This window comes from Pseudogymnoascus destructans (assembly GCF_001641265.1).
Source record: "Pseudogymnoascus destructans isolate 20631-21 unplaced genomic scaffold scaffold_13, whole genome shotgun sequence".
Taxonomy (NCBI): Eukaryota; Fungi; Ascomycota; class Leotiomycetes; order Thelebolales; family Thelebolaceae; genus Pseudogymnoascus; species Pseudogymnoascus destructans.
Window position 1 is genome coordinate 531850 of NW_020167532.1, and position 11940 is coordinate 543789.

The 11940-nt window shown below is 52.4% G+C and overlaps 6 protein-coding genes across 6 annotated transcripts; 1 reads left to right on the forward strand and 5 right to left on the reverse strand.

Annotated features, from left to right (window-relative positions):
* Positions 1-800: 800 nt before the first annotated feature.
* On the reverse strand, positions 801-3106 carry VC83_05361 (uncharacterized protein). The gene is made up of 3 exons (XM_024468983.1): positions 2734-3106; positions 1757-2679; positions 801-1702 (listed from the first exon to the last, which is right to left on the reverse strand). Exons 1-3 carry the CDS (start codon positions 2815-2817, stop codon positions 1426-1428), a joined length of 1284 nt encoding a protein of 427 aa, XP_024323265.1. The 5' UTR covers positions 2818-3106; the 3' UTR covers positions 801-1425.
* Positions 3107-3525: 419 nt separating this feature from the next.
* On the reverse strand, positions 3526-5112 carry VC83_05362 (uncharacterized protein; the record flags this gene model as incomplete). The annotated part of the gene is made up of 1 exon (XM_024468984.1): positions 3526-5112. The coding sequence occupies one exon, from the start codon at positions 5110-5112 to the stop codon at positions 3526-3528; it is 1587 nt and encodes a 528-aa protein (XP_024323264.1).
* A 761-nt stretch (positions 5113-5873) lies between these two features.
* VC83_05364 (uncharacterized protein) lies at positions 5874-8013 on the reverse strand. Its single transcript, XM_024468986.1, has 4 exons — positions 7771-8013; positions 7674-7714; positions 7512-7617; positions 5874-7456 (listed from the first exon to the last, which is right to left on the reverse strand). The coding sequence occupies exons 1-4, from the start codon at positions 7902-7904 to the stop codon at positions 6868-6870; spliced, it is 870 nt and encodes a 289-aa protein (XP_024323270.1). The 5' UTR covers positions 7905-8013; the 3' UTR covers positions 5874-6867.
* Positions 5924-6490, forward strand: VC83_05363 (uncharacterized protein; the record flags this gene model as incomplete). The annotated part of the gene is made up of 1 exon (XM_024468985.1): positions 5924-6490. One exon carries the CDS (start codon positions 5924-5926, stop codon positions 6488-6490), a length of 567 nt encoding a protein of 188 aa, XP_024323263.1.
* A 571-nt stretch (positions 8014-8584) lies between the features above and the next one.
* On the reverse strand, positions 8585-9013 carry VC83_05365 (uncharacterized protein; the record flags this gene model as incomplete). Its single annotated transcript, XM_024468987.1, has 2 exons — positions 8585-8818; positions 8915-9013. 2 exons carry the CDS (start codon positions 9011-9013, stop codon positions 8585-8587), a joined length of 333 nt encoding a protein of 110 aa, XP_024323269.1.
* Positions 9014-10209: 1196 nt separating this feature from the next.
* Positions 10210-11363, reverse strand: VC83_05366 (uncharacterized protein; the record flags this gene model as incomplete). The annotated part of the gene is made up of 2 exons (XM_024468988.1): positions 10210-11277; positions 11343-11363. 2 exons carry the CDS (start codon positions 11361-11363, stop codon positions 10210-10212), a joined length of 1089 nt encoding a protein of 362 aa, XP_024323268.1.
* Positions 11364-11940: the final 577 nt, after the last annotated feature.

Below are 11940 nucleotides of genomic sequence, written 5' to 3' on the forward strand. Positions count from 1 at the left end.
GGGGGGGGCAGCAGCAACAGTTGGGACCAGCACAGAGAGTGTAGTGTGGCTTCTAAGTTTGCTTTATTTTATTTTCTTTTCTTTTTGTGGTTATATTTATATAATTTTTTTCGTATCTTTAATATTTTTTCAGCCCAGTGGGTGTATTGCGAAGAAAGAGGATTGTGGTGCTGGTGCTGGGAGGTAAATGAGCAGGCGCATAAGGTTGGGAGGGATATTGTCACGAGCAGCATCACGTGCATGATCTAATCACGTGCGCTGCAGTGACCATGCACGTGATTAGAGTCTGCACGTGATGCTGCTCTTCTGGGATACGGTGGTATTTGGCCGTATAATGGCAAAATCCCACCATGGTACCCCAGGATCTCTGGCCGGTGCTGGAACCGCCACAGTTTCAACTGAGGTTTCAGCACTGAAGCCACCAGAATAAGGGGCTTTTGGGGGTCCAAGAGAACCCATACAAGTCTTCTACGTATCTATCCATAACGTATCTATCCATAACGTATCTATCCATAACGTGACTTCCCCACTGCCCTGTCCAGTCAAGGCTCTCTTACAGATATGGAGGGGGGTTCGAGGTTTGTGATGGTGCACTCCCAGACTCCCCATCGTACTACCCACTCCCAGGTCTTAGGAGAAAAAAACGGCGGAACAGATCGAGCAAGATCGAACTAAAAAGAGAGCTGTTCTTTATTCTCTACCACATCTACAAACACCCGCCCCCCATAAGCTCCCTCTCCCCCTCCCCCTCCCCTTCCCCCTCCCCCTCCCTCCCCCCCCTCCCTCCTCCCCCTCCCCGCCGTTGCTCCCATGTATCACTCCGCCCCAAAGTGCAGCTTAAGTCGATCACTCCCCCTCCCATCCCAACCCAACCGCCCTGCCCTGCGGCTGAAAATCTCAACCAACCCACCTCGTCTCGTGCACAACCAACAAGTTGAATAAAACCTGTCAAACTTGTAAAAAAAGAACCCCTTCCCTAGTGTGGCCGCCCTTCCAGACGTGCAGTGCAGTTATATGCGATGTGTTGTACTGTACATCCTTCGCGCCGGCGCACAGTGTCACGCTACTCCCCCCGCCGCCATCTGCTTAGCCTAATCATAAGCCTCATCCGACGTCACGAGCAGCCAGTGCATCCCAGTCCGGTGGTGCAAACAGCAGCACAAGACGAGCTAGCGAAGATGTAAGGGACTCTAAACTACGACAACACAAAAAAACAAAATTCGGCGGCGCGCCCAATCTGAAGTTCGGAGGAGGAGCAGGATTTATTGGCTGATGGTGTGTTAGAGTAGGATGACGACCCCTTGGTACCCCTCCAACACGCTAGATGTTCGTAAAGTGTGTACGTAAGTCAACAGTGCCAATAGGCCGTGCCATCACCCGATCAGACGCGTCATCCGCGACCTCCCCTCAGCCTCATGCCCCGCCTTAGATATGCTCTATTGGCTCCTCTGGCAGCAGTTCCTCGACGGGATGCGAGACCATGCAGCGACGTAGTGGGGGTTGCACGATACCATTGAAGAGGAACGTGCCGTACACGAGGAGGCAGAAGCCGGCTACTTGGAGCAGCGTTGTTGGCCCGAGGCGCTCCCATCCAAGGCTCAAGGATACGATCCAGATGAAGAGTGTGCGGCATGTATCGATCGTGGATCTCGAGGTCGCGCTCACGCTCCTCGTCACTGAGAGGCCGAAGAAGTTAAATCCGCTGTGGCAGTTAGCATTAAAGCCTCTGATAAGAGGGGGAGTAGAGTGGACATACCCAATACTGATCATAATCAGCACACTCGAGATAAGGATCTGCTTGTTATAAAACATCTGCCTCAACCCCTCCACCACATCAAAGTACCCCAGCTGCCCCTCCGGCGTCCTACCAATAGCCAAGTGAAGGACCAGCATCCCCAAAGCCGTGAACGTAAATCCAAAGATCCCCTCCCAGCCCACCACCCTAAGCGGCTCAAGTGCATATTTCTCCAGGATAAACTCCTCCAGCACAAACTGCGTCGCTGTGAAGATCTGGGCGCCCGCAATAAGGAATACTCCAATCATCGTGCTAATAGCATCTGGTGTCGATGTAACTCTCCATATGATGACTGCAGCATTCTTAGCTCCCTCCAAAACCGAAGCGGGCTTGGTGACGTCTTCAGCCTGCAACGACCCAGCCAGCCCAACGAGAGTAACACCCAGCACCACGGTGGCAAGCGCACACCACTGGAACAGGTACAACTTCTTCTTCAAGAAAACCACGCTGAATATGCCCACCCAAATCACCAACATTCCCCTCGTCATCTGATACACCGACGCCACTACAAACAGGAAGCCCGCATTCATAAGCGTAGTACCCAAGATATCACACGTAGCTGGCAGCGCCAACATCGCGATCTTCCACCCCGTAAGTGGCAACCTCCCCTCCGCATCCTTCGTCAGGACCCTCACAGCCGGATTCCTCAGACTCTCCTCATCTGCCTCCCTCGCATCCTCATCATCCTCATGGATAGCGTGGTAATCCGGCCCTTGATCCTCGGCGCGCTCACCCGCGAATCGCTGGTATAGAGAAAAGACCCCGACGACGAGCCAGCAGCCCATCTCGCCAATGAACATCTGCGCGGTCTGGATGACGGGCTGCTCGAAGTGTTTGCGGTTGTCGGGGTTGGGGTCGTCGCAGTTGGAGACGCATTGGTTGTCCTGGGGTTGTCTGTTAGTTGATAAGCTTGTCGAGGTGGGGAGGGGGGGACGGACTTGGTATTTGGTGAATAGAGTGTTGCAGCAGCCTGTGAGCAGCATCATGGCTACGAGCAACGGGATGAGTGACTTGGCCGCCATCTTGGAGGTGCTGTGGTGCCGCAGTCGCCTGTGGTTTGGTGGAAGAGATACTGTGTCGACTGGGGCTTGCAGCAGATAAGTATGGTGAATATATATGTTTCTATATCATGGTATAATAACGATGGTTCTAATACATGCCTATCGTCCGGCGTGGAGGGGCGTAGTGGCAACTCTTGTCTTTGTTGCGAGGGAGTTGAGGGGGATCTCAGCTGGTTAGCACCCGGATAGGTGTGACAGGTTACAATCGGGTCCATCACATCGTGGATTACGTAAGCCAGATACCTGCTCCACCTTCAGTATTTCAAAATTATATGGTTTAGAACTAAGTTACTCATATCGTACTCGATATGCAAATGTGTGTGGCCTAGAGGTTCCTAATTAAACGAGTTATTTGTATGGCTAAGCAAAAATGGCTGCTTGTAAACCTATTATTTCCAAGTCAAATAATAAAAATAAAAGTGTGAATATAAAAAGATATAGCTAACTTAACTTAACTATACTTGTCAAGTTTAATGGCTCAATCTTATACATATGTCTCTGGCCTAGAGGTTTCCAATTAAATGATTTATTTGTATAGCTACGCACATAATAATGTGCGCATGGTATCATATCCTGAACAGAAGCATCACCGCAAACCCCTCCGAAAAATAACACACCTAAATACAACAATACTGTGATAACAGTGCCAACGCTCTAGTTAAAACCCCACTACGCTAAAGGTTTATCACTCGCCATGCTGGTCTCAGTGGTTATACCCTTGGCCAAGTCATCCCCCTTGTCTCCCTTTTCTCCCTTTAGAGACCTGTGCGTTAACGGGTTATGGTGCTCCTTCTTCGGCTTGGGCTTTTCGCCCTTCAAGTTGTTGTAATGAACAATCCCCATCTCACGATCCCTCTTCAGCCGCGCCTGATCCTCGGGGCTAACCTCCACACCCTCAATCGACTTGACCTTCTTGGCCTCGACAAACCCCATGATGCCTCCAATACCAGCCACGATGCAGGCCATTGCCACGAAAAGACCAGTACTCCATGAAGGGCGCTCATATCTATTAAACTTCCACATAAACACGGAGAGGACGATCTGTAGAAACGTATTCCACACGAACATCCAGATGAAAAAGTCCATTTTCCACCTTGCTGTAGCCGGTGCACGATTTCCTGTCAGCGGTGCGCTGGGGATAGTCTTCAGGGGATATGGCACAGCACTCTCCGGCAGCGCGGATATCTCAGCCTCGATATTATCGGGCCCAACTGAGATAGGCAAGTCCGAAGATCCTTCCAGTCTGAACCAATCTCGGTGGATGCCAGCTAGGCGGCGAAGGCTAAGCTGGTCGCCTCGGATGTGATATTTCATCAGGTAGTAAAAATCCCGGAATCTCCATGGAACCAAGCCGAATCCCGTTACGCAGAACAGCGCGTTGAGGATTTGTGAGTCGATCTCGATCCAGATTCTTCGCGGGGAGTTAATATCGTCGCAGGTAGGGTAGCACATCGCTGGCGATGCATTGCATAGCAGTAGGAATAGCATGCCTCCCCAGGCAACAACGTTCAAACCGTAAATGACCACCAAGAAACCGAGGGGCGTAAGAAAGAACTTCCAGAAAGCCTTGGCACCGATAGCCGTAGATGTCTGCCAGTTGTGCTTTGGCGGGAACTCATAACCGTTGTCGAATGGCTCAATTCTGTATTCTTGGTTTGGTTCAGTGGTTGAACCGCCGACTTGTGGCACAGAGGCCGTGTTCTGTTGTACGACTGGGTTCTGGGAATCCGCGGACCCTTCGGCACTGATTGTATCCAGTTGCCTACTCGTGACGGCGTTCTCTATCGGGCTCTCGAGTTTCTGATTCTCCGCGACTTCAGTAAGCCCGCTGCCAGTACCATTCCTAGCAACCAGCGAGTTGGAGGTAGTACGGCGCCCAATGCTAGCACGCCTGCTTTTTTCCTTCAACTGACCATCGCCGGTCCAACCATCACTCCCAAAACTACCTCTCCTAATATCAGCTATCGAGGGAGCGGACGAAGCAATAGAAGCCGTCGCAGACCACATGCCAACTGGTATGCTCGATTGCTCAAATGTTCGGGATGCGCTTCGAAGCCTTTTCGCTATCGCTGTGTATCCTCCTGGACTCCCTCCGTCGGCATTGCTGTTTGCCCTACTCTGCCGGGAGCCTGAAGCGCTCTCCGGCCCGCTGTCAGGGCGTGTCGTCGTGATGGGAGTGATTGCAGGGAAAGCGGTCGTATCGCTGGCAGCAGTAGATTGGCCATTGGCCGCGGTGGGTATTGGTTGTTCGGTCATGTCTCTTATCTCTAGAGCAAGAAGCCGGTTGAAACGGTTGATGGTGAGATCTCTAGTCGACCGATTCAGGCCGTCGTCGAAAGAAGAGGATGCTGGGAGGCGATATGTTCGTCAAGATTTGGGCCCAACAGGGACAGCTTATATGTCCAATCGGTGGCCGCGACGATCAATCGATATGTTTGGGATATACTTCGAGCAACTCATGTACACATTTTGAACCAATTGTATGACGAATGCTGATATTTTGAACACCGATTGTCGTCGAAGCAGTGAGGCAGCGAGGAAATAGGGACTCCTCGTTTGGATAGGGAAAGGCGCTGGACAGTCACAGTAATAGGAGATAACAAGACAATAACATGAAGAAGGGGAAAACGGCCGCGATAGATTCGAGGAAGTGGTAAAGCTAAGTGCCGGGTTATGGGCAAGGATCTTCTACACAGTGGAGGCGTTGGAGGCGTTCGGAGGAAGACGAGACGGGCGAGCGAGAAGGTACATGTGGGATTGTACCTGGTGTTGTCAAGTTGGGCGCCATCTCGGAGTTTGGGACAGAAAGGTACCTGATCCGCTAAGTACCCTGTGAGTGGATGAGTAATGGTCCTCTAACGGGATCGGATTTGTGCCTGGCATGGTGGGATGAAAAGTTTTGATTGGCTAGCTGGACCCCTCTTGATCCGTTGCATTGTCTCTAAGAAATCTACGGTTGGGCCTAGACAATAAGTTACGGAATTAAAATTCATCTGCCGAGGAGGCTGTTATCTGTTATCTAACTATTCAGGTCATCACCAACAAATCCAAAGGCCTCAACCACACCATGGCGACCTCCGACAATGGGCCTCCTGCTGAGTCCGCTGTACAGGCTCTGCTCACCGCCGCAAGCCAACAGTCCAAGACCAGCGGCATTCCCGCTCACCTTCACCAGCTAGCTGCGACTGTGCTCTACAACCTTCAATATCAACACGAATGGACTGAACTCGCAATCCAAACAACGTCGACCATTACAGGCTCCACTCTTCCCAGGCCTCTCGTATACGGGATACCTCCAGCTCGGGCCTACGTGCACCCCGATGAACAAGCCGAGATCCTGAAAGCTGAGCACAAGACCGGGCAGTCGATTCCTCCTAGTCCGGAGCCGGAATGGGTCCTCCCAACACACATCAACGAGAAGTGGAGCTTAAAGAAGTTTGCGGAGGTTTTTGACGCTATAGAGACTGTGCCACCCGGAAGCACAGACACACTGGAGCAGGACGAGGACGAGGTTGGAGCAGGCTGGCGGGGCAAGAATAGGCAGAAGAGACTGCTGCTGGCCACTCTGCACGATGACAGCACAGTCGTCTACTACATTGTGCACGATGGGATCGTCAAGCCACGGCAAAATTGAACTACTCGCAAAGGTGCAACGATTACATTTGACGAACTATATCCGTTCCAAACGGCCAATCTCCACGATCTTTACTCGGCGGATGCCACCTTGAATACAACCTTCTGCGCCTGCATCTTGTCGAAAATTTCATACCCCTCTACGGCATCCGATAAGGGCATAATTTTGTCGAACATGAACCTGCAGTCAGTCAGTATCGCCTGGGCTCGAATGGGTATCTCGACTCACCCAAGAAGGTGCTGCTTCTTTTGGAGCAGCTTAAGAGCTTCCGGGAAGATAGACCGGACAGGGCATCTCCCCATCTGGACAGTCAAGTTCTTTCCATAAGCTTGGTTGCCATTCCACGGAATCTAGGAAGAATCGCATTAGCAGGCCTCTCACTTTGAGGAGACGGGCGGGAATACCTCAGCATTATGCACCCCAATGCTACTAATCGTACCCCACGGCCTCAAGAGATCAAAGCCCGTCTTCAACGCCGGCGTCAGCCCAACAACCTCAATCACAACATCCGCGCCCCGTCCGCCCGTCGCAGCCTTGATCTTCTCATGCATCCCCTCCTTATCAGTCATAAAATTCAACGGCTCAGCACCCAGCCCCCTCGCGAGCTCAAGACGGCTCTCAACACCATCCACAGCAAAGATATGCTTCGGTCCAAAGCTCGCCACCGCGATAATAGCACAGAGACCCACGGGTCCGCACCCGATAACCACAGCTGTCGACTCAGCGACCTGCTCGGGAGTGAGGTTCTTGAAAGCGTTGGAGGCGCCGAAGAAGCCGGTTGGGAAGATGTCAGCCATCATGACGAGAACCTTGTCGTCGATCTCTGCGGGAGCTTTGACGACCGTGCCGTCTGCGTAGGGAACTCTGACGTACTCTGCCTGTGCGCCGTCCAGGGCTGCGGAGCCGAAGAGGAGCGATTCCTCGCAGCGGGATGAGAAGCCGTTTTTGCAGTAGAAGCATTCTGAGCTTTTATCCTTTAGGTTAGACGGCTTGAGCAATGCAATGGACTTCCTATACTCACCAAGATATCGTAAAGGGTGCGACGACCTTGTCGCCTACCTTGACTGTTTTAACTTCGCTGCCTACCTCTTTGACTACACCCGTGAACTCATGTCCCATGATAAAGCCTACATGCCACCTTGTTAGAACAAGCAGCCCACCAAATTCCAACCAGACAACTCACCTGTAGGGCTGGGTTGGTGACCACGAAACACATGTAGCTCCCTATATCCCAGTCAATCCCCCATCTCCTAATCCGCCTCTTTAAAAATAGCACTTACGACCCGCAAAGGGCAGTATACGAAACCGTAACCACGATATCCGTTGGCGCCTGGACCTCGGGAACTGGCCTATCCTGCAAGGAAACCTTATGCGGCCCATCAAACACCACAGCTTTCATAGTATTCGGCGACATCGTTGGCAAATGAGGCTATCTCAGAGTCTGTAATATTTCCACAAGAGAGGCGAGAGGAGTAACATAAAGGAGTGTTTCTTTGACAAACAGTTAGATAATCCTTCGCCGCGGAACGGAACACTGATAGTTCGTGACGTCCGATGGCCGCGGTCGCTGAGCTAAGTTGGTTATCGGGGCCGGGTTGCGGGGCTGAGGCTCTATCATCGACAGGAGAGCGGCTGTATGGGACACAACTGAAGGTGCCCATTCTCGGAACCTCTGAGGGCTCGGCGGGTAAACGTGGTGTGAGAAAAATTGGCCGCTGGGTGCTTTGAGACTTGGTAATTATAAGGCTACCCTACAGGATGACGGAGATGATATTCATACGAAGAAAAAATATCATCGCTAGCTAACTACCTGTTACAACTAAAGCCCATCGCCCCGTCCCAGCGGAGTGTGTTAAAAGATACCCCAAGCAAACATCAATGAATCAGCTCTCATCCTACTCCAGCAAATCCAAATACCCCATCCCATCCCATATCGATACCCAGGAACCCAAGCACCCCCCCTCCCTCCCCCACCATCCCAATACGCCCTCCCAAACCCCGCAGACCCCAACCCAACCCCCCCAAACGCTCTCCTCGCAACGATTCCCCCATCAGGCCATCCCCCCTTCATCCCCTCATTCCTCCATACCCCGCCTAAGTGACATTACACAACAGCTCCGCCTCCAAAATAAACATCCCCTCCTTATACTTCTCGCTCGCCTCATACGCCTTATCATACTTCCACCCCACCGTCGTCCTGCACTGCCGACACGTAATATCCCTCACGACGTGTTTCCCGGTCGTCATGTTGCGCTCGAGCGCTTCGCCGGGGACGTAGTTGACGACGAAGTTGAAGAGGTAGCCTTTGCCTACTTGGCCGCGGAAGCTCTGGGGGGGCAGGGGCTGTTAGCTTCTGACCGCGTAGGTAGGGAGGGATAGGGGGACTGGGACGGGGAGGAGGGGGCAGGGAAGGGGGGAAAGTACCCGGCTAACGAGGCTCTCGTGCTTGGAGAGATGGGTTTTGCAGTTCTTGCAGCCGTAGATCTTGTCGCTGGAGAGGTAGTCGTTGTATACCAAACCCATGGCAGCGGTTTGGCTCGTCGAGTGGAGCGCTTGCTGTTCGGTGTGTTTCTCTGCGGTGTGGTATCTGGGAAGAAGCTCTAGCTCCTGGGCGAGCTTTCTAGTTCACTCCTTCTGAATCGCGAGCTTATCGATCTTCCGTAATCCTCGAGGCAGTCGTCGTAGCCTTGAATCAAGCTGAATAGTGGCAGGCGATTCTCCGACGCACCTCCACGGTTGTCGCGGTGTCTGTTGAATAGTTCTCGGTCCCTGAAAGTCCCCTTGGGGGTGAGTTGGGTAAGGGCGCGTTTGTCGGAAAGGTCGAAGTGACAGGTCTGATGTTGTTTCGGTTTGCTTGTTCGATGGACAGGAGGATGGAACGAAGGCTGGGTTCACGAAGGTGCAGGAGTGGTCAGCTGAGGTGGGGTCGATGGCGTGGAATGGCCCAAGTCAGGTAAGTTACCGACGATACTGTTACAGCCTCATGAAAGGCTCCGGTTTTTTCGGGACAAAATGTTTTTGGAAATGGGAAAGGGGGTTTAAATATTTATTCAATTTGGTTTTTTATAGCAGAAAGTACGACAGGCTGGACATTTGACTAGGAAATGGTCTCATGTCACTGTTGATGTTATCTTATCAGGATGGTGCTCAGTGCACTCTACGGATTGGATAGGTTCGGATGACACAACCGGTGAGAATTGATACTACGACACATAAGCTGATATGATTTCTCTATGTTCTATATGTAACTAAGTAGCTAGCTAATTGCAAGGACATGACGAAAACCACAGTCTTGAGTCACTGAATGCCTTCATCTCAGCCATAATTTCCAACATATCGACCATTATACAGTCATGTTGACTCATTTGAACAGGACGGGTTACGCGTAGAAGAATCCAAATGAATGCAATCTAGCACTGTAGCCAGTATATAACACACCATACACCCATATACATGCGGAACCACACACGGAACCATCCCAAATAAAACTCCAGAACATCCTCACCATTGTCCTGTGACCCATGCACCCCCCGTACACCCGTCCCATCCCATATAATCCCAGCGGCTATCCCACCGCGCAAAAAAACGCTAAATCAGATCATCAAGCTGTCTCTAAAGCGTTGGTAGATTTTTCCTCCCCGGGCAAAAATCTTTCAAGCAGACCGCCCAGCAAAAATATATATACAATCAGAAGACCTATCGACAACCCCCGTCATATACTACCATGTGAATGCTTCCTCCACAAAGTCGATGTTCGACTTATGCTGGCGGCTCCTCGCAGCGCTCCTCACATCGTCACTCAGCGAGCCGCTACCGCAGACCGAGACACCCATAGCGCCAACTTGGTTCTCGATCTCCATATCCAGCAGCGTCTCGATGTTCGGCCTACCGGGGAACATCTGCACCGTCGCCGAGGGGCTGTGAATCTCCTTTGTCGACCGCGGACGGCTGATGAAGAGCATGATCCGCAGGATATCGCGACGCTTGTCCATCGCCAGGATCTCCGTCATCCACGGCCGGATCCACTCCAGATGCTCGGGGCTCTGGATGATCCAGACCAGCAGGACCTTGCGGGCGGCGACGGTGCCGTTGGCGTACCCGGTCACCAGGTCACGCACGTGGGGAACTTGGTGCGTGATGCCGATTCCGCCGGCGAAGAGGACGACGGTGCCGTAGGAGCGCATGAGGTGCGCTCCGCCGTAGGGGCCTTCAACGAAACACCTTGTGAACATCTTGCCTTCAGGAGCTGCTTCGGCCTTTTGTAATAACGTGTTGGTGAAGCCGGTACGGGCACGGATGACGAAGGACATGGTTGTCTTGCGGATGGCGAGGACGTCTTGCCTGTTGTTGCCGGCGAGTCCATCTCCTGCGAGCTGGTCTTCCTCTTCTTGGCTCCAGGCCACGGAGAAGGGATGGGATGTAAATGCGCCGATGGAGGGCATGTAGAGGTAGGCGTGCTGTCCAGGTGTGAAGGTCCAGGGGCGGGCGACATCGAGGGTGACGCGAACGGCGTTTCCGGGCAAGGCTTCCAATAGGGCCTTGGTTCCGCCCCTTCCCATATTGCGGTAGACTACTATGAGGACCCTGACCGTACGCTCCAACGCCCAGATGACGATGGCGACGATAAGGTATTTAGTTTGGTGCAACCCGGCTAGCTTAAGATGGTACCAGATGCCAACTAGTACTGAGATTGCTAGCATGATATGGAGATACTTGAATGTCTCGTAAAAGGCGTGTCTGACGAATGATAATGACTGGATCGTAATGGCAACCATCGCACCAGCACCCTGCAAATGATTAGCATTTTTCTTCGCTTTGCCAGTGGGCATATAGAAGGGAAGTAAGAACTCACGACGACGCCGAATATCATCATCCCGCTCCCCCGCAACCCAGCTACGACCGAAGCAGCGGTGCAGTAGGTTGAACGTGTCGAAGGAGATATCGAGCCAGTGTATAAGCGGGTTATTCCTGGTGGACATGACGAAGAGTGGGACCATGTTGACAACAGCTAGAATGCCGGATCGATGTCTTATCTCGATGGAGACAACGGATAGTGGCTGGTCCCAGTGAATTCTGGCCAAGCAGAATGCAATGTTAGTACCGACATACGCGGTCAAGGCGAGCAGTTGGAACCGCGTCGGCAGCACGCCCATGTTCATCGCCGTCGACAACTGGAACTCGCGGTTGTGCCTCTTGTGGAATATCGGGGCGTAGAGGAGGTATTTCTTCAGGCTGGCATACTTCTTGTACGGCCTTTGGAAGTAGCGCTGCTTCTCGTTTGTGAGGCACACCAGTTGACGCATGTACTTGGCGGAGAGGATCAGGACCCGCCAGACTATGAATATCGCCGCCACGACACCGCAGATTATGAAAATGAACTTGTGGAAGAGATCGCTCACGTTATCGGCCTCTTGTACGAGGATGGCCTCTGATGCCGCGTCGGCTTTGGC

What these genes read in the sequence shown, in the direction of transcription:
- VC83_05361 (XM_024468983.1), bottom strand. Translation starts at nt 2,817, where the DNA reads ATGGCGGCCAAGTCACTCATCCCGTTGCTCGTAGCCATGATGCTGCTC. An exon ending in CTCTATTCACCAAATACCAA is followed by an intron (nt 2,680 to 2,733) that starts GTCCGTCCCCCC and finishes AGACAACCCCAG; the next exon opens with GACAACCAATGCGTCTCCAA. An exon ending in CTGATTATGATCAGTATTGG is followed by an intron (nt 1,703 to 1,756) that starts GTATGTCCACTC and finishes TAACTGCCACAG; the next exon opens with CGGATTTAACTTCTTCGGCC.
- VC83_05364 (XM_024468986.1), bottom strand. Translation starts at nt 7,904, where the DNA reads ATGTCGCCGAATACTATGAAAGCTGTGGTGTTTGATGGGCCGCATAAG. An exon ending in TATACTGCCCTTTGCGGGTC is followed by an intron (nt 7,715 to 7,770) that starts GTAAGTGCTATT and finishes ACTGGGATATAG; the next exon opens with GGAGCTACATGTGTTTCGTG. An exon ending in TCACCAACCCAGCCCTACAG is followed by an intron (nt 7,618 to 7,673) that starts GTGAGTTGTCTG and finishes GGTGGCATGTAG; the next exon opens with GCTTTATCATGGGACATGAG.